This window comes from Cebidichthys violaceus, unplaced genomic scaffold, assembly GCF_023349555.1.
Source record: "Cebidichthys violaceus isolate CVI_PGR_0920_01 unplaced genomic scaffold, fCebVio1.0.p SCAF_13, whole genome shotgun sequence".
Lineage (NCBI taxonomy): Eukaryota > Metazoa > Chordata > Actinopteri > Perciformes > Stichaeidae > Cebidichthys > Cebidichthys violaceus.
In genome coordinates this window covers 16,662,292-16,689,570 of record NW_027176296.1, presented here as the reverse complement: position 1 = coordinate 16,689,570, position 27,279 = coordinate 16,662,292, and the positions used below count along the sequence as shown (strand labels likewise).

Sequence of the window (27,279 nt, the reverse complement as noted above, 5' to 3'; positions counted from 1 at the left end):
TAGAGTGCGTGTGTGTCTGTGGTTGCAGAGGCTACTTCGTGAGCGAGGAGGATGAGAACTTGCCTCACTACGACGAGAAGAGCTGGTTCGTCGGGGACCTGAACAGGACGCAGGCGGAGGATCTGCTCACCGGGAAGCCAGACGGAGCGTTCCTCATCCGAGAGAGCAGCAAAAAGGGCTGCTACGCCTGCTCTGTAAAGTGAGCGCACGCCCTGAAACATCACACCACATTACAGATGTTTGTTCAGTTATTGTCAACCTTCGTTAGCAGAAGTAACAGCATCTGGACTGTCCATAGAGAAGACATTACGTTGAGACATAATTGAAATCAATATGGAGGTAGTGTGCCAATTAAACTGTTTTATGTGTCAATTAAAGACATTTCAAGCCTGTTTTTACAGTGGAAAGGAAGCTGGTTTACTAAATGATTTCCACTGACCCCGTCTCCTCTGTGTCCTCAGCGTGGAAGGCGAGGTGAAGCACTGCGTGATCTACAGCACGCCGCGCGGCTTCGGCTTCGCTGAGCCGTACAACCTGTACAGCAGCCTGAAGGACCTGGTGCTCCACTACCACCAGACCTCCCTGGTGCAGCACAACGACTCGCTCAACGTGCGCCTCGCATACCCCGTCTACGCACAGATGCCCTCCGGACGCAGATGAACCCCACCCACATAGACAACAAACCAACCCCCCCCCCTCTTGAGGAAGGGGGGGGGGAGTGGATTGGTTGAAATACAAAGCAACCCCAACACCAGACCCGATAAAGATAGAAGCAAATTAAACATTAGCTGCAACACACACGTCAGCCACCTTGGAGTTATATATTTTTACAAGAACAATTTCGGAGGGCATTCTTTCTAAAGACTGCTTGATTTGCACAAGGAAGTTTTAAATGTTTGTGAATGTGAAAAAAAAAAAAAGAAAAGAAAAAAAGCGACTGAAGGAAGGAAAGAAGGAAACGGAGTAGGACACTTCAGAGTTTCAGATTGACCCCGCTGCTACCTAAACTCCAGCTCAGACTTTTTACGGGAAAACTCAACACAAAAAAAACCAACATGCGAAAGACGACGAAGACAAAACATTCCCTGATGTTTCTTTTTGGTTCCTTTCCGGTTCTTTTTTTTTTTCTAGTTTGCACCTCAGATGATTATATCGCTTTTGTTTCTGGAGTAGTTTTCATGTCTCCTTTTTTTTGTTGTTGTTTATCGTAACTTTGTTTGTGGTAAATGCAAACAGGAGATGATGTCATGTTTCTGTCCTGTCCCTCTCCGTACGAAAAGCAAAAACAATGTAGCATAACGAGACAACGGACGCTCATTTTATGAAGTGTCCCTCCATGTAGACCGCTGCTGAAGGGTTTAGGGGGGTGGGGTGGGGGGGGGAGTGACTCAGAACAGTTTTGTAGTCTAAAAGGAGGACAAAAGGCTTGCTTTTATACTAACTGTAGAGGGGGTTTGTATTATTTTTGCTTTGCTGGAACATAGTTTTTTGTTTTTGCCAATATCTAAATGGCAATGTCACAGATCAGAACCAGAGACCAAAGTTGGTGTGGAGGGGGAAGGGGAGGGGCAAAGAGTCAGCCAGTGTGTTTCTTTTTTGTGAATGGAGAAAGGAGTGAAGTAAAAGGAAATGAATGGTGTGTTTGAGACCACACATAAAACCGAGTTTTGGGCCACCAAATAGCCTTTTTGGAAAAACCAAATGGTACGTAAACAGAACGGCAGAGACCTTCTGTAAACACAGACGGTGGAGGATGAAGCACTTAAACTGAGTCGTGTGTGTGTGGCCTCGGCACTCTGTACCGCCACTCGCCCTCCTATGTAGGTAAAACGTCTAAATGATTAAATAAAGTAGCCGGTCCGTCAACGGAGAAAGAATAATTGGCAAGTGAAATGTTAAGTCATTGTTATTTTCTTTGTTGATGACACCACCTTGTCCGATGACATGTTTTGTACCGGTTTCCCAGTCGGGTGTTCTTCTAACGCCTCAGCTGTCTGCGTTCTGAATGTTTGCTCAACGTTTGAATCCAATTTTTCACAGACTTTGTTGCTGGATGTGCAATAAGTGTTCTGGCAAGCTACGGCAGTTTGTGGAAGTATTGGATTTTAAACTCTCGCCTGGGCGGAAAGGTTGGGCCAGTGTAAACGTGTTCAAACCGGTTTGATACGAAGCCAAACACCGGACCTGTACAACACATTCCACTTGGCTCAGAGCCCATGAATTGGCTCATTTAGTCCTTTTATGAACAAACATATATTGGTAATCACGTCGTTGTATTACTAATACAATACAAGCTGGATTTGGCACTGCAACGCCGTCGGCATAGATTGCTGATGTAGGCTACTTTTTCATTTGCCAGAACGTTGTCATAATGACAAAATGCCGGTTTGCATCAAACCGGTTTTAAGTTCATACGCTGGACCAGGCCGGCAAAACCCAAAAGTGGCCCGACTCTTATAAAGGAGGAACCGTGTAAACGGCGTAACGTACAGAGTGCTGAGATCAAACACTTAACAAAAAAAAACAAAAAGGTAACAAATGGTCAGTTTCACCAAAATGGACCGAGTCTGACCAGGGGAACCTGAAACCCATTTTATGTGTGGTGGTGAAAGAAACACGAATATAACGACTGTGGGTTGACAAAACTGGGACTGTTTTTGTGTTGTTTTTTTTGTTCGAAAACCTTCAGAAATAATAAGCTTTGATAAAATGAAGATGTTCTGTGTAACTCAGAAAGCAGGTAGACCGAGCTGAAGACGCTTTAGAAGAAAATACTGAAAACTTGAATGAACGTGCAATCTAGCGTTTCGTTAACGTAGTCCGGCGGAGCGGCCCCACCGATAATCAACGCGTTCCCACTTTGTTTGTCCGATTGCTTCGTTGCCTCTTTTATTTTCTTTCTGTTTTTTTTTTTTAAACCGGTGCTTGACTTTATAACCAGTGGAAGCATTTCCTGTCAACGACTAAGAAGCATCACACAATAAAACATGTCTGAAGAGGAACAAAAACAACAACAACCTAAAAAGACAAGTTGCATTCTATTCTTCCTAGAAATCAGACGTTCTGTATCACTGATTGGCCGATAGGATAATGCTCACCCATTGGCTGTTCCTTTGGAGAGACATCTCTGGGGGGGGGGGGGGTCGTCCCGTCACTCATAATCTGCAGCTATTTAGAGGATGAAAAGGTTAGAGCTGTGAGGAAACAAAAGGCAGCTGTTCTTAATTCACTCCAAAACTCATTTCTACTTTTTCTTTTTTTTACACAGTTTGTGAGGCCTCTACCAAAAAAATAAGACTATTTTTAAAAGCACTGGTTACAAAGTCAGACTAAGCGTTCTCCCTCTCTGTCAGCAGTGTTTTTCACAGTATGATAAGCCATCATCAGAGTGTATGGGACACACACACACACAGGTATGTCTGAAGGAGTGTATCAGGTTGTAGGAAGAGGGCCATTGTTTGAGGAGTCTTTGTGAATGAATGATACAACCTTGGTTGTGCCCACCATGTGTTTATCTATAACCCCGTTTAACGTCCTCCTCGAGAACCCCCCCCCCCCCCGACTGTTGTCTAGTCCACACACCCTCTATAGTCTGTTCACATTAGGTAGATGAAGTGTGGGAGGAAGGGTAAGCCGTCTCTCCTGCATTAGTTTGGATGTCCTACTGCCGGCAGGACTTAATCCAATTTCACCCGTTAGCCTCGAAATGATGAGAACGAGGATCACACTAGAGATCACTGGTGCAGCGTGACGTTACCCTACATGTTTGTGCATTTACACAAGCTAAATTGGCAACATCACACAAAAAAAACTAAAACGTTGGAAAACGGTCCCACCTCAACTCTGTCCAAGAACCTTGTTGGTGATATCCATTATGTGCCAGAACAAAATGTGCAAAACAAGTCCTAAAAAGTAAACAAAGTGACATGAACATTTGCATAACCGTGAAAAAGCTAAATTGTTATTTGACAGAAAACAGGATCGTTTTTTTTTGTGAGGACGGGCCAAATTAGTTGGAGCTTGACGCCGGTCCTCCCTAACTAGAGCTGAAGGAGGCGTGGAGGGAGGCGGGACGTCACCGTCGCGGCGTATAGGGTGACATTTTTTGGCTGTGTCCTATTTCAGGGGCCGTTGTCGAATTCAGGCGAGAAACGGGACTTTCTTTTGTCCAATTTTGGACGTTTGACTTTGCTTTGTTGTCTGAAGGGAGATTCAAGCTCGTTGATCATTTCTGACAACGTTTGCTGCTCCTACACACGTTTCTGTTTTACTTGTTGTTGGAGGGGGGGGGGGAGCTCCGGCACGCATCCAAATTTCGGCAGTTTCACAGTTTCCTTCTCCCACAATCTGTGGCTACAAGTGTTAGCGTGCCGTTTGTCAGGACGATCGAATCCAGTGTTTTCTGTCAGAAGTCTGATTCCCACTGTGGTTAGAGAATCATCAGTCCTCTGCACACGGTCTCTGAGGAGGTCCAGGTCCAGGCTTCCTCTATGTAGTCCTGTCAACTCATCTGCCTCTGAATTGGGACACAGCCTTTTCTTTTGTCTTCTGTATCCGTTGCTGTCCCTCAGTGACGGTGGTCTCCGTTCTCTCTCTCGGACTCAAGGCGGGGTTTGCCGATATAATCTTGAATGTACAAAAAAGGATCGGTCCGGGTCCAAAGCGTTTATTTTAGTTTTGTTGTTTTTTTTCCTTTAAGCACCACATGTCACGTTTGACCGTAACGGAAACACGGTGATCCCGACTCAAGGTGCTATCGGACATGCAGGCCCGTTCCATTAGACATTAGACGTCTCCTTCACAGCGTTTCTGCTCATCAACCCTCAGGTGTTTCAAGTTTACCGTGGAAACGATCACACAACAAAACCAGCGATTCAGAGAAGAAGAAATACATATAATAAATCAGGGTTTTTTCTGCATCGATACTTCAATCACTCTCAGTCGATTAAGCTAGATCCACACGTCTTTGACTTGAAGTGCGGAGGCTTGTCCCTCACCGCTTCCTGTAGCTTAGACGCAGCATCGCCACCAAACGGATGTCAGTCTGTCCCTCCCCCTCCGTCACCACGCAGTCTTGAAGGTTTTATTTTCCAAAACAGGGAACTCCCCTGTCAAAAAAAAAAAAATCCCTAACTTTATTACTTGAAGTATATTGCATTGCTCACTGTTGAATGTCTTTATATGAAATACATTTATTAAAGAAAACAAAGTAAAACGAAAGAGTTCCCTTTTTGTTTTATGGTTTTTAGAGTTTTACGACAGATGTACAGTATTGGTTACAGGCAAACGTAGAGCTACTTTAGGAGGGAAGGAGGCGCGCTTAGAAACCTCTCAGAGAAATGTTCGGATCGGTTCCTTCACAGAGGGCTTCGTCTGAAATTGCACACATCATCTACAAGAGAATTGTTTTCATATTAACCTGTGACGTCTGCGTGTGCACATTTACACGGAGATGTCGTATCTATCACACACACACATATATATATATATATATATATAAAAAGCTAAAAGATGTTCCATTTTGAAGGGTTGCTTTGAGTCGTAGTCGCTGTTCTTTTGACTGTTTTCATCTCCCCCCCCCCAAAACATTAAGACCAAAGATTTGAGTTCTTCTTAACCCTTCAGTTGTTGATCATTGGGAATGGATGTTTCAGTGATGTTTTATTAATCTCCATTGCCTTGATATCACCACAACTCAGAAGATGAATCCACGTTGTGTGAATGAGCGTCCCGTACAGCTAGCTAGGATTGTTGGTTGATCTGTTCAGTTGTTTTAAAAAAATAAAATAAAAAAAAAAAAAAAAGGTACTTTTGTGACACGTCAGGAAGGATCCATCCTTAATTAAAATCCTTGTTCAGCGATGTCCCAATGTAAAAATCAATCAGATGGAAGGTGATCTGCACTCTTCAGTTTGTGTGCCGTCGGTATGAACCGACTGCTTTTGAGGATTTGAAAGGAGAAAACTACCAAAAGTCACAACTTTCTCACTCATGCTACTTCATATATTTGCACATGACGGCCATAGCTGGAGTTTGGATTGGTTTTGCGATTTTGAAACTTTTCTATAATCCGTTGTGAAAATGTCCTGCAGAAATCTCAAGAACAAACGTCTATAAGTTCACAATAAGTTTCCTTTTAATGGAGGACAATGCATTTACTTTAATATTGTGTGGAACAAAAGGACACCATCCACAAGTTAATATCCTGTGTGATCATTTTTAATATTTGTACGCAATATTTTTATCTTTTTTTTGTTTTTTTGGAACCTTGGGGGCTCCGTACATTTAATGATTTAATTCGATTTAATAAGAATAACTTCTTTCTGCATTTAGTGTTTTTTTTTTAAACCTCATCTTAATATGTTTGATTATGACACTTCCAAAAGAAGTACCAAAATCAAATTCAAATGACTGAAGGTCTCCTTCTCCCCCAGGTAAACCGGGACAACAATATTTTTAAGAACTATTTTTTTTAAGTGGATGATTTAACGTCAGAAGGATTCAACACTTACAGATTTTGAGGTTTCTGCAGGACGATTTCCCTTTCGTGTCTCTCTCCACCACAACATGCAATATTCCCTTTCTCCGTCAGCCAGGGGTTCTTGATGGAGGGGCGCATGTTTACCCTCAGGTGCATCCACTCCCACGCGTTTGTGAACGGGCAGGGTTCCACTCGTAGTCGTCGTACTGAGACCAGGCAGAAAGAAGTTAAGGGGTTAATAAGTGGGACAAACCAAAATATCTGTTTTTGTCAAGTTTACTTTTACCGACTGTTTGGTTGAGTTTTCACATTGGAATACTCCAACTCAAAGAACTCCAGGAAACGGGCTTCGGTTCAGCTCTCAGAAAACAAAAAGGTGCATTCTCTAACAAAAAGGTACAATAAGCCTCCCGTTACCTTTCTCTGAGCGCTTATACTCACTACCACCCGAGGACTGTTACAAAAAAATAGCAACCGTCTGCTGTTCCTCTACTACCGTTGTACTACTTTCCGTTACTACAAATACTACTACTCGCCCTCAAGCAGTCCTGCAGAGTTTTATTTGCAGCCAGGTTTGAATCGGTTTGTGATTCTCAGCGAGGAGTCGTGTTGCGTTCTTACCGCTGCTTGTCTGATCACAGTACCCAGCACAGCTTTGAGGAGTAACAACTTCTTATATATGAAAATAAAAAAGGACTTTTAAAATAAACTAACTTAAAAAAAAAAAATTAAAAAAAAGATTTAAAAAAAAAATAAAAAAGTGTATATGCCCCGCCCCCCTTCCCTCCCCCACGCCCCCTTTTTTGACATACGTACAGATCCAGCATGCATATTTGGTACTCTTGACTGTTGTTTTTTGTGTATAAAAGAGAGAAAAAAAAAAAGGTAAAAAAGATGTCTTTGAAAAAACAACTGTTATTTGTCTGTTTATGGTGTTTTCCGATCTGAATTTGATATCGCAAATTTAACATCACTGCTTACGGCCGCAACAAGTTCCGGTTCTTTTTCGTGTCAGTTGTATAATGCCGTACCGACGGCGCACTGAGAGAGAGAGAGAGAGAGAGAGAGAGAGAGAGAGCGAGAGAGGAGCCCGTTTTCAGAACGTTGGGCGTGGAATATTGTTGTCCTCCATTATTAAACGTTTTCCAAATGTCACAGCTGTTCTGTCGACTGTAGTTCACGTCCGATTGCACCAATGGTGACCGATGCTCTTCGGTGGCATTGTGCACCGTTGCGACACTGATTAGCTCAAGATTTTTAACTATTGGATCGCCACCTCAAAAAGGTCAAGTGTCAGGTTACTGTTGCGTGAAGTTCCCAGAATTTGATCTCAACGCAAAAATTGACTATCGTCTGATTGCAACAGTTTCATTTGAATCACTCAAACTTTATTTTAACTTTGCTGTGAACAGGCCCAAACTAAATTTCAAAGACAAAATTCAGCCACGTGTGTGTGTGGCGATGACTTCCTCCTGTACAGCTGTTTGGATGACTGTCGTCGGTCTCTTTCTCAGTGTTGCCTCCTGCCATACCTGCTAACGGCTTCTCTCGGTATTCTGTCTTTCAAATGTTTTTGGGTTTTTTTTGTTGCCGATCACGGTTCACTTTACGTTCTCGTATTGGTTGCAAACGTTTGTCGGTTGTAGATTCTACATTTGTTTATGAGCTGAACTAATGTACGTTTATGGGTGGAGCTCCACCATATTCAGTTCTCTTGCAGAATAAAGAAAATATTTTGTTCAAATACAAACATTTATGGATCTGTATTTTATTTTGGTTGGTACTTTATACAGGGAGTCCTCAAATGACTATACCATGATTTTTTAATTACTTTAAAACTACTAATTACAACATTTGTATTAATAGATAAAAATACAATCTTTTATTTCTTTATTATTTAAATTGTGTTTATTAGGACAAAAAACACATCATTTGACGAGAACAAAGTAAAAGGATAACATCTACAATTTTGTATTGTTTACCATAACTACGGAGTGTTTGAAATGATTTTAAAAAAAAGACCAGCTGCTATAATAAGGGATCTGTATCTGCCAACACGGATCATCGCTGGGAGGTATCGGCGGCACAAAGACATGATCTGGGATCTTTAGATGTTATATTTGCGCCTTTTTTCTTTTGTGCTGATCCGCGATACGATCAGAGCCGTGAGATTTAAGATCTTTTTTTATTACGACGTTTCTATAACTTTATCGACGGACTATACTATGACTTTTTTCGACATACTATGACTTTTTTTTTTATATTTACAACATGCTAAACTATGACTGTTTTTTCATTTTTTGACATGCTATACTATGACCGTTTTTTGCATTTTTCGACATGCTAAACTATGACTGTTTTTTGCATTTTTCGACATGCTATACTATGACCGTTTTTTCCATTTTTCGACATGCTATACTATGACTGTTTTTTCCATTTTTCGACATGCTATGCTATGACCGTTTTTTCCATTTTTCGACAGGCTATACTATGACAGTTTTCGACATAATATACTATGACTGTTTTTTGCATTTTTCGACATGCTATACTATGACCGTTTTTTCCATTTTTCGACATGCTGTACTATGACCGTTTTTAAATTTTTTGACATGCTATACTATGACCGTTTTTTTAATTTTTCGACATGCTATACTATGACTGTTTTTTCCATTTTTCGACCTGCTATACTATGACTTTTTTTCATTTTTCGACCTGCTATACTATCTGTTTTTTTCATTTTTCGACCAGCTATACTATGACTGTTTTTTCCATTTTTCGACATGCTATACTATGACTGTTTTTTCCATTTTTCGACATGCTATACTATGACCGTTTTTCATTTTTTTCGACAGGCTATACTATGACTGTTTTCGACATAATATACTACGACGTTTTTTGGACTTTTTTCGACATGCTATACTATGACTGTTTTTCACTTTTTTCGACAGGCTATACTATGACTGTTTTCGACAGGCTATGCTAAGACAGTTTTCGACATAATATGCTACGACTGTTTTTTGCCTATTTTTGACATGCTATACTATGACTGCTTTTCACTTTTTTCGACAGGCTATACTATGACTGTTTTCGACAGGCTATACTAAGACAGTTTTCGACATAATATACTATGACCGTTTTTCACTTTTTTCGACATGCTATACTATGACCGTTTTTCACTTTTTTCGACATGCTATACTATGACTGTTTTCGACATAATATACTACGACGTTTTTTGGACTTTTTTCGACATGCTATACTATGACTGTTTTTCACTTTTTTCGACAGGCTATACTATGACCGTTTTTCACTTTTTTCGACAGGCTATACTATGACTGTTTTCGACAGGCTATGCTAAGACAGTTTTTGACATAATATACTACGACGGTTTTTTGACTTTTTTCGACATGCTATACTATGACTGTTTTTGACATAATATACTACGACGGTTTTTTGACTTTTTTTGACATGCTATACTACGACCGTTTTTCACTTTTTTCGACAGGCTATATTATGACCGTTTTTCACTTCGACAGGCTATACTATGACAGTTTTCGACATAATATACTACGACGTTTTTTGGACTTTTTTCGACAGGCTATACTATGACTGTTTTTCACTTTTTTCGACAGGCTATACTATGACCGTTTTTCACTTTTTTCGACAGGCTATACTATGACTGTTTTCGACAGGCTATGCTAAGACAGTTTTTGACATAATATACTACGACGGTTTTTTGACTTTTTTCGACATGCTATACTATGACTGTTTTTGACATAATATACTACGACGGTTTTTTGACTTTTTTTGACATGCTATACTACGACCGTTTTTCACTTTTTTCGACAGGCTATATTATGACCGTTTTTCACTTCGACAGGCTATACTATGACAGTTTTCGACATAATATACTACGACGTTTTTTGGACTTTTTTCGACAGGCTATACTATGACTGTTTTTCACTTTTTTCGACAGGCTATACTATGACCGTTTTTCACTTTTTTCGACAGGCTATACTATGACTGTTTTCGACAGGCTATGCTAAGACAGTTTTCGACATAATATACTACGACTGTTTTTTGCCTATTTTTGACATGCTATACTATGACTGCTTTTCACTTTTTTCGACAGGCTATACTATGACTGTTTTCGACAGGCTATGCTAAGACAGTTTTCGACATAATATACTACGACGGTTTTTTGACTTTTTTCGACATGCTATACTGTGACCGTTTTTCACTTTTTTCGACATGCTATACTATGACCGTTTTTCACTTTTTTCGACAGGCTATACTATGACTGTTTTCGACAGGCTATACTATGACAGTTTTCGACATAATATACTATGACTGTTTTTTTACTTTTTTCGACATGCTATACTATGACCGTTTTTCACTTTTTTCGACAGGCTATACTATGATAGTTTTCGACAGGCTATACAAAGACAGTTTTCGACATAATATACTATGACCTTTTTTGACTTTTTTCGACAGGCTATGCTAAGACAGTTTTCGACATAATATACGACGACGGTTTTTTGACTTTTTTCGACATGCTTTACTGTGACCGTTTTTCACTTTTTTCGACAGGCTATACTATGTTAGTTTTCGACAGGCTATACTAAGACAGTTTTCGACATAATATACTGTGACTGTTTTTTGACTTTTTTCGACATGCTATACTATGACCGTTTTTCACTTCGACAGGCTATACTATGACCGTTTTTCACTTCGACAGGCTATACTATGATAGTTTTCGACATAATATACTACGACGTTTTTTTGACTTTTTTTGACATGCTATACTATGACCGTTTTTGACTTTTTTCGACATGCTATACTATGACCATTTTTCACTTTTTTCGACAGGCTATACTATGACTGTTTTCGACAGGCTATGCTAAGACAGTTTTCGACATAATATACTACGACGGTTTTTTGACTTTTTTCGACATGCTATACTATGACCGTTTTTCACTTTTTTCAACAGGCTATACTATGATAGTTTTCGACAGGCTATGCTAAGACAGTTTTCGACATAATATACTATGACTTTTTTGACTTTTTTCGACATGCTATACTATGACCGTTTTTCACTTTCTTCGACAGGCTATACTATGACAGTTTTCGACATAATATACTATGATTTTTTTTTGACATGCTATACTATGACCGTTTTTCACTTTTTTCGACATGCTATACTATGACTGTTTTTCACTTTCTTCGACAGGCTATACTATTATAGTTTTCGACATGCTATGCTAAGACAGTTTAGGACAAAATATACTACGACTTTTTTTTTTACTTTTTTCGACATACTATACTATGACCGTTTTTCACTTTTTTCGACATGCTATACTATGATAGTTTTCGACAGGCTATACAAAGACAGTTTTCGACATAATATACTATGACTGTTTTTTGACTTTTTTCGACATGCTATACTATGACCATTTTTCACTTTTTTCGACAGGCTATACTATGACTGTTTTCGACAGGCTATGCTAAGACAGTTTTCGACATAATATACTACGACGGTTTTTTTGACTTTTTTCGACATGCTTTACTGTGACCGTTTTTCACTTTTTTCGACATGCTATACTATGACTGTTTTCGACAGGCTATGCTAAGACAGTTTTCGACATAATATACGACGGTTTTTTGACTTTTTTCGACATGCTATACTATGACCGTTTTTCACTTTTTTCGACAGGCTATACTATGATAGTTTTCGACAGGCTATGCTAAGACAGTTTGACATAATATACTACGACGGTTTTTTGACTTTTTTCGACATGCTATACTATGACTGTTTTTGACTTTTTTCGACATGCTATACTATGACCGTTTTTCACTTTTTTCGACAGGCTATACTATGACTGTTTTCGACAGGCTATGCTAAGACAGTTTTCGACATAATATACTACGACGGTTTTTTGACTTTTTTCGAAATGCTATACTATGACCGTTTTTGACTTTTTTCGACATGCTATACTATGACCGTTTTTCACTTTTTTCGACAGGCTATACTATGACCGTTTTTCACTTCGACAGGCTATACTATGATAGTTTTCGACATAATATACTACGACGTTTTTTTGACTTTTTTTGACATGCTATACTATGACCGTTTTTGACTTTTTTCGACATGCTATACTATGACCATTTTTCACTTTTTTCGACAGGCTATACTATGACTGTTTTCGACAGGCTATGCTAAGACAGTTTTCGACATAATATACTACGACGGTTTTTTGACTTTTTTCGACATGCTATACTATGACCGTTTTTCACTTTTTTCAACAGGCTATACTATGATAGTTTTCGACAGGCTATGCTAAGACAGTTTTCAACATAATATACTACGACGTTTTTTTGACTTTTTTTGACATGCTATACTATGACCGTTTTTCACTTTTTTTGACATGCTATACTATGACCGTTTTTCACTTTTTTTGACATGCTATACTATGACCATTTTTCACTTTTTTCGACAGGCTATACTATGACTGTTTTCGACAGGCTATGCTAAGACAGTTTTCGACATAATATACTACGACGTTTTTTGACTTTTTTCGACATGCTATACTATGACCGTTTTTCACTTTTTTCAACATGCTATACTATGACCGTTTTACACTTTTTTCGACAGGCTATACTGTGACTGTTGTCAACAGGCTATACTATGACAGTTTTCGACATAATATACTATGACTGTTTTTTGACTTTTTTCGACATGCTATACTATGACCGTTTTTCACTTTTTTCGACAGGCTATACTATGACTGTTTTTGACATAATATACTATGACTGTTTTTTTACTTTTTTCGACATGCTATACTATGACCGTTTTCACTTTTTTCGACAGGCTATACTATGATAGTTTTCGACAGGCTATGCTATGACTGTTTTTGACATAATATACTATGACTGTTTTTTTCATTTTTCGACATGCTATACTATGACTGTTTTTTCCATTTTGCGACCTGCTATACTATGACTGTTTTTTTCATTTTTCGACATGCTATACTCTGACTGTTTCTTCACTGTTTTCGACATGCTATACTATGGCAGATCCGAGGAGAGAGGAATCACGTGAAGCAACGTCTGTTTCTGATGAAGACCGATCAGCTGATCACAGCTGGATCAGCTGTCACTGGGCTTTAACAGCTGGAGAGACTTTTGATCACTGTACTTCAACGAATAAAGACAGTAATCATCACTGCCAGAGCAGAGATGTGTTTTCTCTGTAGCCTGTTACCTCTTTAACAAACAGCATTGAGTATTTATACTGTGTCCTGTTTAGAAGCGCAGGACCAATTTCTACCGTTTGTCATATTTATAACCTTTTTGCGTCTGTATTTTGAAATTGTGATTGAGATGTAAATAACCCAGGATATGGTTATGGTTTTTCTTGAATACTGAAATTAATTTATTCGGCTAAATGTTTTGTGTGAAATTGAAATGATACAACTCATGAAACCTGAGGGATTATCAGCTTCACGTGACTGAATGAAATGATGATGAATAATGTAAAATGTGTTTTTTCTCTCCAGCTGTCTCTGACTTCAATTGTATCCATAAAAATAAAAGTTAGAGGAAAATATCAGATCGTGAAAAGACAAATTTTTCTAATAAATGAAAAAAGTTTTTTGTGGTCTTTTTGTTGTTCATTTTACAATTAACATATATTTAAACCAGATGGTGAATCAGAAGAGTTTAATCTCTGATCGTCAATATGGCGGAGCAGAACAACTTCCGGTTCAAGCGAAGATCAAGGAGCGAGGAAATGACAAATAAGAGGCTTGGGATGTACCCTAAGAGACTTGGGATGTACCCCTACACACACGGGGGAGAGACGAGGTAAGAGAACCAAGAGTAGGAGAATTGCGTGAGTCAGAGAAGTTATTTCACATGATGTTCTCCAAAAACACAAATGTTGACAAAGAGACCAGAGTCTTTAACCAAGAATGGACAGACTCTTACAGGTTCATTCTTCCCACAGGCAGTTTAAAACCAGTGTGTCTCTTATGTTTTGAGATCGTGGCAATAATTAAAAGCGATAATGTTAAGTGCCACTACGAGACAAAGCACAGATCTTTTTATCAAACGTATCAACTCACATCCGAAATGAAGGCAGATAATAAACAATCTTGGAGCCCAATATGATCAGAACAGTGATGTTAACAGAGGACAATAGAGCAGAAACAAGTGGTTTAAAAACCACAGAATAAGTCCCTGCACTCAAATTTCTGTTATGAAGAACAATTTGTTGACTCTTTTTGACATAATATACAATGACTTTTTTGATAATTACGACATGCTATACTATGATCGTTTTTCACTTTTTTCGACATGCAATACTATGACTGTTTTCGACATAATATACTATGACTGTTTTTTGACTTTTTTCGACATGCTATACTATGACTGTTTTTCACTTTTTTCGACATGCTATACTATGACCGTTTTTCACTTTTTTCGACATGCTATACTATGATAGTTTTCGACAGGCTATGCTAAGACAGTTTTCGACATAATATACTACGACGGTTTTTTGACTTTTTTCGACATGCTATACTATGACCGTTTTTGACTTTTTTCGACATGCTATACTATGACCGTTTTTCACTTTTTTCGAGATGCTATACTATGACTGTTTTCGACAGGCTATGCTAAGACAGTTTTCGACATAATATACTACGACGGTTTTTTGACTTTTTTCGACATGCTATACTATGACCGTTTTTGACTTTTTTCGACATGCTATACTATGACCGTTTTTCACTTTTTTCGACATGCTATACTATGACTGTTTTCGACAGGCTATACTATAACAGTTTTCGACATAATATACTATGACTGTTTTTTGACTTTTTTCGACATGCTATACTATGACCGTTTTTCACTTTTTTCGACAGGCTATACTATGACCGTTTTTCACTTTTTTTGACAGGCTATACTATGACCGTTTTTCACTTCGACAGGCTATACTATGACCGTTTTTCACTTCGACAGGCTATACTATGATAGTTTTCGACAGGCTATGCTAAAACAGTTTTCGACATAATATACTATGACCGTTTTTGACTTTTTTCGACATGCTATACTATGACCGTTTTTCACTTTTTTCGACATGCTATACTATGACCGTTTTTCACTTTTTTCGACATGCTATACTATGACTGTTTTCGACAGGCTATACTATGACTGTTTTTTGACTTTTTTCGACATGCTATAATATGACCGTTTTTCACTTTTTTCGACAGGCTATACTATGACTGTTTTCGACAGGCTATGCTAAGAAAGTTTTCGACATAATATACTACGACGTTTTTTTGACTTTTTTCGACATGCTATACTATGACCGTTTTTCACTTTTTTCGACATGCTATACTATGACCGTTTTTCACTTTTTTCGACATGCTATACTATGACTGTTTTCGACAGGCTATACTATAACAGTTTTCGACATAATATACTATGACCGTTTTTCACTTTTTTCGACATGCTATACTATGACCGTTTTTCACTTTTTTCGACATGCTATACTATGACTGTTTTCGACAGGCTATACTATGACGGTTTTTTGACTTTTTTCGACATGCTATACTATGACCGTTTTTCACTTTTTTCGACAGGCTATACTATGACTGTTTTCGACAGGCTATGCTAAGAAAGTTTTCGACATAATATACTACGACGTTTTTTTGACTTTTTTCGACATGCTATACTATGACCGTTTTTCACTTTTTTCGACATGCTATACTATGACCGTTTTTCACTTTTTTCGACATGCTATACTATGACTGTTTTCGACAGGCTATGCTAAGACAGTTTTCGACATAATATACTACGACAGTTTTTTGACTTTTTTCGACATGCTATACTATGACCGTTTTTGACTTTTTTCGACATGCTATACTATGACCGTTTTTCACTTTTTTCGACATGCTATACTATGACTGTTTTCGACAGGCTATACTATAACAGTTTTCGACATAATATACTATGACTGTTTTTTGACTTTTTTCGACATGCTATACTATGACCGTTTTTCACTTTTTTCGACAGGCTATACTATGACCGTTTTTCACTTTTTTTGACAGGCTATACTATGACCGTTTTTCACTTCGACAGGCTATACTATGACCGTTTTTCACTTCGACAGGCTATACTATGATAGTTTTCGACAGGCTATGCTAAAACAGTTTTCGACATAATATACTATGACCGTTTTTGACTTTTTTCGACATGCTATACTATGACCGTTTTTCACTTTTTTCGACATGCTATACTATGACCGTTTTTCACTTTTTTCGACATGCTATACTATGACTGTTTTCGACAGGCTATACTATGACTGTTTTTTGACTTTTTTCGACATGCTATACTATGACTGTTTTCGACAGGCTATACTATGACCGTTTTTCACTTTTTTCGACAGGCTATACTATGACTGTTTTCGACAGGCTATGCTAAGAAACTTTTCGACATAATATACTACGACGTTTTTTTGACTTTTTTCGACATGCTATACTATGACCGTTTTTCACTTTTTTCGACATGCTATACTATGACCGTTTTTCACTTTTTTCGACATGCTATACTATGACTGTTTTCGACAGGCTATACTATAACAGTTTTCGACATAATATACTATGACCGTTTTTCACTTTTTTCGACATGCTATACTATGACCGTTTTTCACTTTTTTCGACATGCTATACTATGACTGTTTTCGACAGGCTATACTATGACTGTTTTTTGACTTTTTTCGACATGCTATAATATGACCGTTTTTCACTTTTTTCGACAGGCTATACTATGACTGTTTTCGACAGGCTATGCTAAGAAAGTTTTCGACATAATATACTATGACTGTTTTTTGACTTTTTTGACATGCTATACTATGACCTTTTTTCACTTTTTTCGACATGCTATACTATGACCGTTTTTCACTTTTTTCGACATGCTATGCTATGACTGTTTTCGACAGGCTATACTATAACAGTTTTCGACATAATATACTATGACTGTTTTTTGACTTTTTTTGACATGCTATACTATGACCGTTTTTCACTTTTTTTGACATGCTATACTATGACCGTTTTACACTTTTTTCGACAGGCTATACTATGACTGTTGTCGACAGGCTATACTATGACTGTTTTTGACATAATATACTATCACTGTTTTTTTACTTTTTTCGACATGCTATACTATGACCGTTTTTCACTTTTTTCAACATGCTATACTATGATAGTTTTCGACAGGCTATGCTAAGAAAGTTTTCGACATAATATACTACGACGGTTTTTTGACTTTTTTCGACATGCTATACTATGACTGTTTTCGACAGGCTATACTATAACAGTTTTCGACATAATATACTATGACTGTTTTTTGACTTTTTTCGACATGCTATACTATGACCGTTTTTCACTTTTTTCGACAGGCTATACTATGACCGTTTTTGACTTCGACAGGCTATACTATGACCTTTTTTCACTTCGACAGGCTATACTATGATAGTTTTCGACAGGCTATGCTAAGACAGTTTTCAACATAATATACTACGACGTTTTTTTGACTTTTTTTGACATGCTATACTATGACCGTTTTTCACTTTTTTTGACATGCTATACTATGACCATTTTTCACTTTTTTCGACAGGCTATACTATGACTGTTTTCGACAGGCTATGCTAAGACAGTTTTCGACATAATATACTACGACGTTTTTTGACTTTTTTCGACATGCTATACTATGACCGTTTTTCACTTTTTTCGACATGCTATACTATGACCGTTTTTCACTTCGACAGGCTATACTATGACCGTTTTTCACTTCGACAGGCTATACTATGATAGTTTTCGACAGGCTATGCTAAAACAGTTTTCGACATAATATACTATGACCGTTTTTGACTTTTTTCGACATGCTATACTATGACCGTTTTTCACTTTTTTCGACATGCTATACTATGACTGTTTTCGACAGGCTATACTATGACTGTTTTTTGACTTTTTTCGACATGCTATAATATGACCGTTTTTCACTTTTTTCGACAGGCTATACTATGACTGTTTTCGACAGGCTATGCTAAGAAAGTTTTCGACATAATATACTACGACGTTTTTTTGACTTTTTTCGACATGCTATACTATGACCGTTTTTCACTTTTTTCGACATGCTATACTATGACCGTTTTTCACTTTTTTCGACATGCTATACTATGACTGTTTTCGACAGGCTATACTATAACAGTTTTCGACATAATATACTATGACCGTTTTTCACTTTTTTCGACATGCTATACTATGACCGTTTTTCACTTTTTTCGACATGCTATACTATGACCGTTTTTCACTTTTTTCGACATGCTATACTATGACTGTTTTCGACAGGCTATACTATGACTGTTTTTTGACTTTTTTCGACATGCTATAATATGACCGTTTTTCACTTTTTTCGACAGGCTATACTATGACTGTTTTCGACAGGCTATGCTAAGAAAGTTTTCGACATAATATACTACGACGTTTTTTTGACTTTTTTCGACATGCTATACTATGACCATTTTTCACTTTTTTCGACATGCTATACTATGACCGTTTTTCACTTTTTTCGACATGCTATACTATGACTGTTTTCGACAGGCTATACTATAACAGTTTTCGACATAATATACTATGACTGTTTTTTGACTTTTTTGACATGCTATACTATGACCTTTTTTCACTTTTTTCGACATGCTATACTATGACCGTTTTTCACTTTTTTCGACATGCTATACTATGACTGTTTTCGACAGGCTATACTATAACAGTTTTTGACATAATATACTATGACTGTTTTTTGACTTTTTTTGACATGCTATACTATGACCGTTTTTCACTTTTTTTGACATGCTATACTATGACCGTTTTACACTTTTTTCGACAGGCTATACTATGACTGTTGTCGACAGGCTATACTATGACTGTTTTTGACATAATATACTATCACTGTTTTTTTACTTTTTTCGACATGCTATACTATGACCGTTTTTCACTTTTTTCAACATGCTATACTATGATAGTTTTCGACAGGCTATGCTAAGAAAGTTTTCGACATAATATACTACGACGGTTTTTTGACTTTTTTCGACATGCTATACTATGACTGTTTTCGACAGGCTATACTATAACAGTTTTCGACATAATATACTATGACTGTTTTTTGACTTTTTTCGACATGCTATACTATGACCGTTTTTCACTTTTTTCGACAGGCTATACTATGACCGTTTTTGACTTCGACAGGCTATACTATGACCTTTTTTCACTTCGATAGGCTATACTATGATAGTTTTCGACAGGCTATGCTAAGACAGTTTTCAACATAATATACTACGACGTTTTTTTGACTTTTTTTGACATGCTATACTATGACCGTTTTTCACTTTTTTTGACATGCTATACTATGACCGTTTTTCACTTTTTTCGACATGCTATACTATGACCGTTTTTCACTTTTTTTGACAGGCTATACTATGACTGTTTTCGACAGGCTATGCTAAGAAAGTTTTCGACATAATATACTACGACTTTTTTTTGACTTTTTGCGACATGCTATACTATGACCGTTTTACACTTTTTTCGACAGGCTATACTGTGACTGTTGTCGACAGGCTATACTATGACTGTTTTTGACAAAATATACTATGACTGTTTTTTGACTTTTTTTGACATGCTATACTATGACCGTTTTTCACTTTTTTTGACATGCTATACTATGACCGTTTTACAATTTTTTCGACATGCTATACTATGACTGTTGTTGACAGGCTATACTATGACTGTTTTTGACATAATATACTATGACTGTTTTTTTACTTTTTTCGACATGCTATACTATGACCATTTTTCACTTTTTTCGACATGCTATACTATGACTGTTTTCGACAGGCTATACTATGACAGTTTTCGACATAATATACTATGACTGTTTTTTGACTTTTTTCGACATGCTATACTATGACCGTTTTTCACTTTTTTCGACATGCTATACTATGACCGTTTTTCACTTTTTTCGACATGCTATACTATGACCGTTTTTCACTTTTTTCGACAGGCTATACCATGACTGTTTTCGACAGGCTATGCTAAGACAGTTTTCGACATAATATACTACGACGTTTTTCACTTTTTTTGACAGGTTATACTATGACTGTTTTCGACAGGCTATGCTAAGAAAGTTTTCGACATAATATACTACGACGTTTTTTTGACTTTTTTCGACATGCTATACTATGACCGTTTTTCACTTTTTCGACATGCTATACTATGACCGTTTTTCACTTTTTTCAACAGGCTATACTATGATAGTTTTCGACAAGCTATACTAAGACAGTTTTCGCCATAATATACTATGACGGTTTTTTGACTGTTTTCGACAGGCTATACTATGACTTTTTTCGACAGGCTATACTATGACTTTTTTCAACAGGCTATACTATGACTGTTTTTGACATAATATACTATGACCGTTTTTTGACTTTTTTCGACAGGCTATACTATGATAGTTTTCGACAGGCTATGCTAAGACAGTTTTCGACATGCTATACTATGACCGTTTTTCACTTTTTTCGACATGCTATACTATGACTGTTTTCAACAGGCTATACTATGACTTTTTTCGACATGCTATACTATGACCGTTTTTCACTTTTTTCGACAGGCTATACTATGACTGTTTTCGACAGGCTATGCTAAGAAAGTTTTCGACATAATATACTACGACGTTTTTTTGACTTTTTTCGACATGCTATACTATGACCATTTTTCACTTTTTTCGACATGTTATACTATGATCGTTTTTCACTTTTTTCGACATGCTATTCTATGACTGTTTTCGACAGGCTATACTATAACAGTTTTCGACATAATATACTATGACTGTTTTTTGACTTTTTTCGACATGCTATAATATGACCGTTTTTCACTTTTTTCGACATGCTATACTATGACCGTTTTTCACTTTTTTCGACAGGCTATACCATGACTGTTTTCGACAGGCTATGCTAAGAAAGTTTTCGACATAATATACTACGACGTTTTTTGACTTTTTTCGACATGCTATACTATGACCGTTTTTCACTTTTTTCGACAGGCTATACTATGACTGTTTTCGACAGGCTATACTATGACAGTTTTCGACATAATATACTATGACTGTTTTTTGACTTTTTTCGACATGCTATACTATGACCGTTTTTCACTTTTTTCGACATGCTATACTATGACTGTTTTCGACAGGCTATACTATGACAGTTTTCGACATAATATACTATGACTGTTTTCGACAGGCTATACTAAGACAGTTTTCGACATAATATACTATGACTGTTTTTTGACTTTTTTCGACATGCTATACTATGACCGTTTTTCACTTTTTTCGACAGGCTATACTATGACTGTTTTCGACAGGCTATGCTAAGAAAGTTTGACATAATATACTACGACGTTTTTTTGACTTTTTCGACATGCTATACTATGACCTTTTTTTTTACTTTTTCACCATGCTATACTATGACCGTTTTTCACTTTTTTCGACATGCTATACTATGACTGTTTTCGACAGGCTATACTATAACAGTTTTCGACATAATATACTATGACTGTTTTTTGACTTTTTTCGACATGCTATACTATGACCGTTTTTCACTTTTTCCGACAGGCTATACCATGACTGTTTTCGACAGGCTATGCTAAGAAAGTTTTCGACATAATATACTACGACGTTTTTCACTTTTTTCGACAGGCTATACTATGACTGTTTTCGACAGGCTATGCTAAGAAAGTTTTCGACATAATATACTACGACGTTTTTTTGACTTTTTTCGACATGCTATACTATGACCGTTTTTCACTTTTTTCGACATGCTATACTATGACTGTTTTCGACAGGCTATACTATAACAGTTTTCGACATAATATACTATGACTGTTTTTTGACTTTTTTCGACATGCTATAATATGACCGTTTTTCACTTTTTTCGACATGCTATACTATGACCGTTTTTCACTTTTTTCGACAGGCTATACCATGACTGTTTTCGACAGGCTATGCTAAGAAAGTTTTCGACATAATATACTACGACGTTTTTTGACTTTTTTCGACATGCTATACTATGACCGTTTTTCACTTTTTTCGACAGGCTATACTATGACTGTTTTCGACAGGCTATACTATGACAGTTTTCGACATAATATACTATGACTGTTTTTTGACTTTTTTCGACATGCTATACTATGACCGTTTTTCACTTTTTTCGACATGCTATACTATGACTGTTTTCGACAGGCTATACTATGACAGTTTTCGACATAATATACTATGACTGTTTTCGACAGGCTATACTAAGACAGTTTTCGACATAATATACTATGACTGTTTTTTGACTTTTTTCGACATGCTATACTATGACCGTTTTTCACTTTTTTCGACATGCTATACTATGACCGTTTTTCACTTTTTTCGACAGGCTATACTATGACTGTTTTCGACAGGCTATGCTAAGAAAGTTTTCGACATAATATACTACGACGTTTTTTTGACTTTTTCGACATGCTATACTATGACCTTTTTTTTTACTTTTTCACCATGCTATACTATGACCGTTTTTCACTTTTTTCGACATGCTATACTATGACTGTTTTCGACAGGCTATACTATAACAGTTTTCGACATAATATACTATGACTGTTTTTTGACTTTTTTCGACATGCTATACTATGACCGTTTTTCACTTTTTTCGACATGCTATACTATGACCGTTTTTCACTTTTTCCGACAGGCTATACCATGACTGTTTTCGACAGGCTATGCTAAGAAAGTTTTCGACATAATATACTACGACGTTTTTCACTTTTTTCGACAGGCTATACTATGACTGTTTTCGACAGGCTATGCTAAGAAAGTTTTCGACATAATATACTACGACGTTTTTTTGACTTTTTTCGACATGCTATACTATGACCGTTTTTCACTTTTTTCGACATGCTATACTATGACCGTTTTACACTTTTTTCGACATGCTACACTATGACTGTTTTCGACAGGCTATACTATGACTGTTTTTGACATAATATACTATGACTGTTTTTTGACTTTTTTCGACATGCTATACTATGACCGTTTTTCACTTTTTTCGACAGGCTATACTATGACTGTTTTCGACAGGCTATACTATGACAGTTTTCGACATAATATACTATGACTGTTTTTTGACTTTTTTCGACATGCTATACTATGACCGTTTTTCACTTTTTTCGACAGGCTATACTATGATAGTTTTTCACTTTTTTCGACAGGTTATACTATGATAGTTTTTCACTTTTTTCGACAGGCTATACTATGATAGTTTTCGACAGGCTATACTAAGACAGTTTTCGACATAATATACTATGACCGTTTTTCACTTTCTTCGACAGGCTATACTATGACTGTTTTTGACATAATATACTATGACTGTTTTTTGACTTTTTTCGACAGGCTATACTATGACTGTTTTCGACAGGCTATACTATGACAGTTTTCGACATAATATACTATGACTGTTTTTTGACTTTTTTCGACATGCTATACTATGACCGTTTTTCACTTTTTTCGACATGCTATACTATGACTGTTTTCGACAGGCTATACTATGACAGTTTTCGACATTATATACTATGACTGTTTTTTGACTTTTTTCGACATGCTATACTATGACCGTTTTTCACTTTTTTCGACAGGCTATACTATGATAGTTTTCGACAGGCTACACTAAGACAGTTTTCGACATAATATACTATGAAAGTTTTTCACTTTCTTCGACAGGCTATACTATGATAGTTTTCGACATAATATACTACGACGGTTTTTTGACTTTTTTTTACATGCTATACTATGACTGTTTTTCACTTTTTTCGACATGCTATACTATGACTGTTTTCGACAGGCTATACTAAGACAGTTTTCGACATAATATACTATGACTGTTTTTTGACTTTTTTCGACATGCTATACTATGACCGTTTTTCACTTTTTTCGACATGCTATACTATGACCGTTTTTCACGTTTTTCGACATGCTATACTATGACTGTTTTCGACAGGCTATACTATGACTGTTTTTGATATAATATACTATGACTGTTTTTGACTTTTTTCGACATGCTATACTATGACCGTTTTTCACTTTTTTCGACAGGCTATACTATGACTGTTTTCGACAGGCTATACTATGACAGTTTTCGACATAATATACTATGACTGTTTTTTGACTTTTTTCGACATGCTATACTATGACTGTTTTCGACAGGCTATACTATGACAGTTTTCGACATAATATACTATGACTGTTTTCGACAGGTTTCGACATGCTATACTATGACCGTTTTTCACTTTTTTCGACATGCTATACTATGACCGTTTTTCACTTTTTTCGACAGGCTATACTATAACAGTTTTCGACATAATATACTATGACCGTTTTTCACTTTTTTCGACATGCTATACTATGACCGTTTTTCACTTTTTTCGACAGGCTATACCATGACTGTTTTCGACAGGCTATGCTAAGAAAGTTTTCGACATAATATACTACGACGTTTTTTTGATTTTTTTCGACATGCTATACTATGACCGTTTTTCACTTTTTTCGACATGCTATACTATGACTGTTTTCGACAGGCTATACTATGACTGTTTTTGACATAATATACTATGACTGTTTTTTGACTTTTTTCGACATGCTATACTATGACCGTTTTTCACTTTTTTCGACAGGCTATACTATGACTGTTTTCGACAGGCTATACTATGACAGTTTTCGACATAATATACTATGACTGTTTTTTGACTTTTTTCGACATGCTATACTATGACCGTTTTTCACTTTTTTCGACATGCTATACTATGACTGTTTTCGACAGGCTATACTATGACAGTTTTCGACATAATATACTATGACTGTTTTTTGACTTTTTTTGACATGCTATACTATGACCGTTTTTCACTTTTTTCGACAGGCTATACTATGATAGTTTTCGACAGGCTATACTAAGACAGTTTTCGACATAATATACTATGACCGTTTTTCACTTTCTTCGACAGGCTATACTATGATAGTTTTCGACAGGCTATGCTAAGACAGTTTTCGACATAATATAGTACGACGTTTTTTTGACTTTTTTCGACATGCTATACTATGACCGTTTTTCACTTTCTTCGACAGGCTATACTATTACTGTTTTCGACAGGCTATGCTAAGACAGTTTTCGACATAATATACTACGACGGTTTTTTGACTTTTTTTTTACATGCTATACTATGACCGTTTTTCACTTTTTTCGACATGCTATACTATGACTGTTTTCGACAGGCTATGCTAAGACAGTTTTCGACATAATATACTATGACTGTTTTTTGACTTTTTTCGACATGCTATACTATGACCGTTTTTCACTTTTTTCGACATGCTATACTATGACTGTTTTCGACAGGCTATACTATGACAGTTTTCGACATTATATACTATGACTGTTTTTTGACTTTTTTCGACATGCTATACTATGACCGTTTTTCACTTTTTTCGACAGGCTATACTATGATAGTTTTTGACAGGCTACACTAAGACAGTTTTCGACATAATATACTATGAAAGTTTTTCACTTTCTTCGACAGGCTATACTATGATAGTTTTCGACAGGCTATGCTAAGACAGTTTTCGACATAATATAGTACGACGTTTTTTTGACTTTTTTCGACATGCTATACTATGACCGTTTTTCACTTTCTTCGACAGGCTATACTATGACTGTTTTCGACAGGCTATGCTAAGACAGTTTTCGACATAATATACTACGACGGTTTTTTGACTTTTTTTTACATGCTATACTATGACTGTTTTTCACTTTTTTCGACATGCTATACTATGACTGTTTTCGACAGGCTATACTATAACAGTTTTCGACATAATATACTATGACTGTTTTTTGACTTTTTTCGACATGCTATACTATGACCGTTTTTCACTTTTTTCGACATGCTATACTATGACCGTTTTTCACGTTTTTCGACATGCTATACTATGACTGTTTTCGACAGGCTATACTATGACTGTTTTTGATATAATATACTATGACTGTTTTTGACTTTTTTCGACATGCTATACTATGACCGTTTTTCACTTTTTTCGACCGGCTATACTATGACTGTTTTCGACAGGCTATACTATGACAGTTTTCGACATAATATACTATGACTGTTTTTTGACTTTTTTCGACATGCTATACTATGACCGTTTTTCACTTTTTTCGACATGCTATACTATGACTGTTTTCGACAGGCTATACTATGACAGTTTTCGACATAATATACTATGACTGTTTTCGACAGGTTTCGACATGCTATACTATGACCGTTTTTCACTTTTTTCGACATGCTATACTATGACCGTTTTTCACTTTTTTCGACAGGCTATACTATAACAGTTTTCGACATAATATACTATGACCGTTTTTCACTTTTTTCGACATGCTATACTATGACCGTTTTTCACTTTTTTCGACAGGCTATACCATGACTGTTTTCGACAGGCTATGCTAAGAAAGTTTTCGACATAATATACTACGACGTTTTTTTGATTTTTTTCGACATGCTATACTATGACCGTTTTTCACTTTTTTCGACATGCTATACTATGACTGTTTTCGACAGGCTATACTATGACTGTTTTTGACATAATATACTATGACTGTTTTTTGACTT

General features: G+C 36.6%; 1 protein-coding gene across 3 annotated transcripts in view; it reads left to right on the top strand.

Annotated features, from left to right (window-relative positions):
* pik3r3b (phosphoinositide-3-kinase, regulatory subunit 3b (gamma)) overlaps window positions 1-8,231 on the top strand; it is a 76,341-nt gene extending 68,110 nt beyond the window's left edge. For all 3 annotated transcript variants that reach the window (XM_068707985.1, XM_068707983.1, XM_068707984.1), the window contains exons 8-9: window positions 29-199; window positions 462-8,231. In XM_068707985.1, coding sequence (XP_068564086.1) covers window positions 29-199; window positions 462-660 — 370 coding nt within the window. In that variant the 3' untranslated portion in view covers window positions 661-8,231. The remainder of the gene's footprint in view (window positions 1-28; window positions 200-461) is intronic.
* Window positions 8,232-27,279: the final 19,048 nt, after the last annotated feature.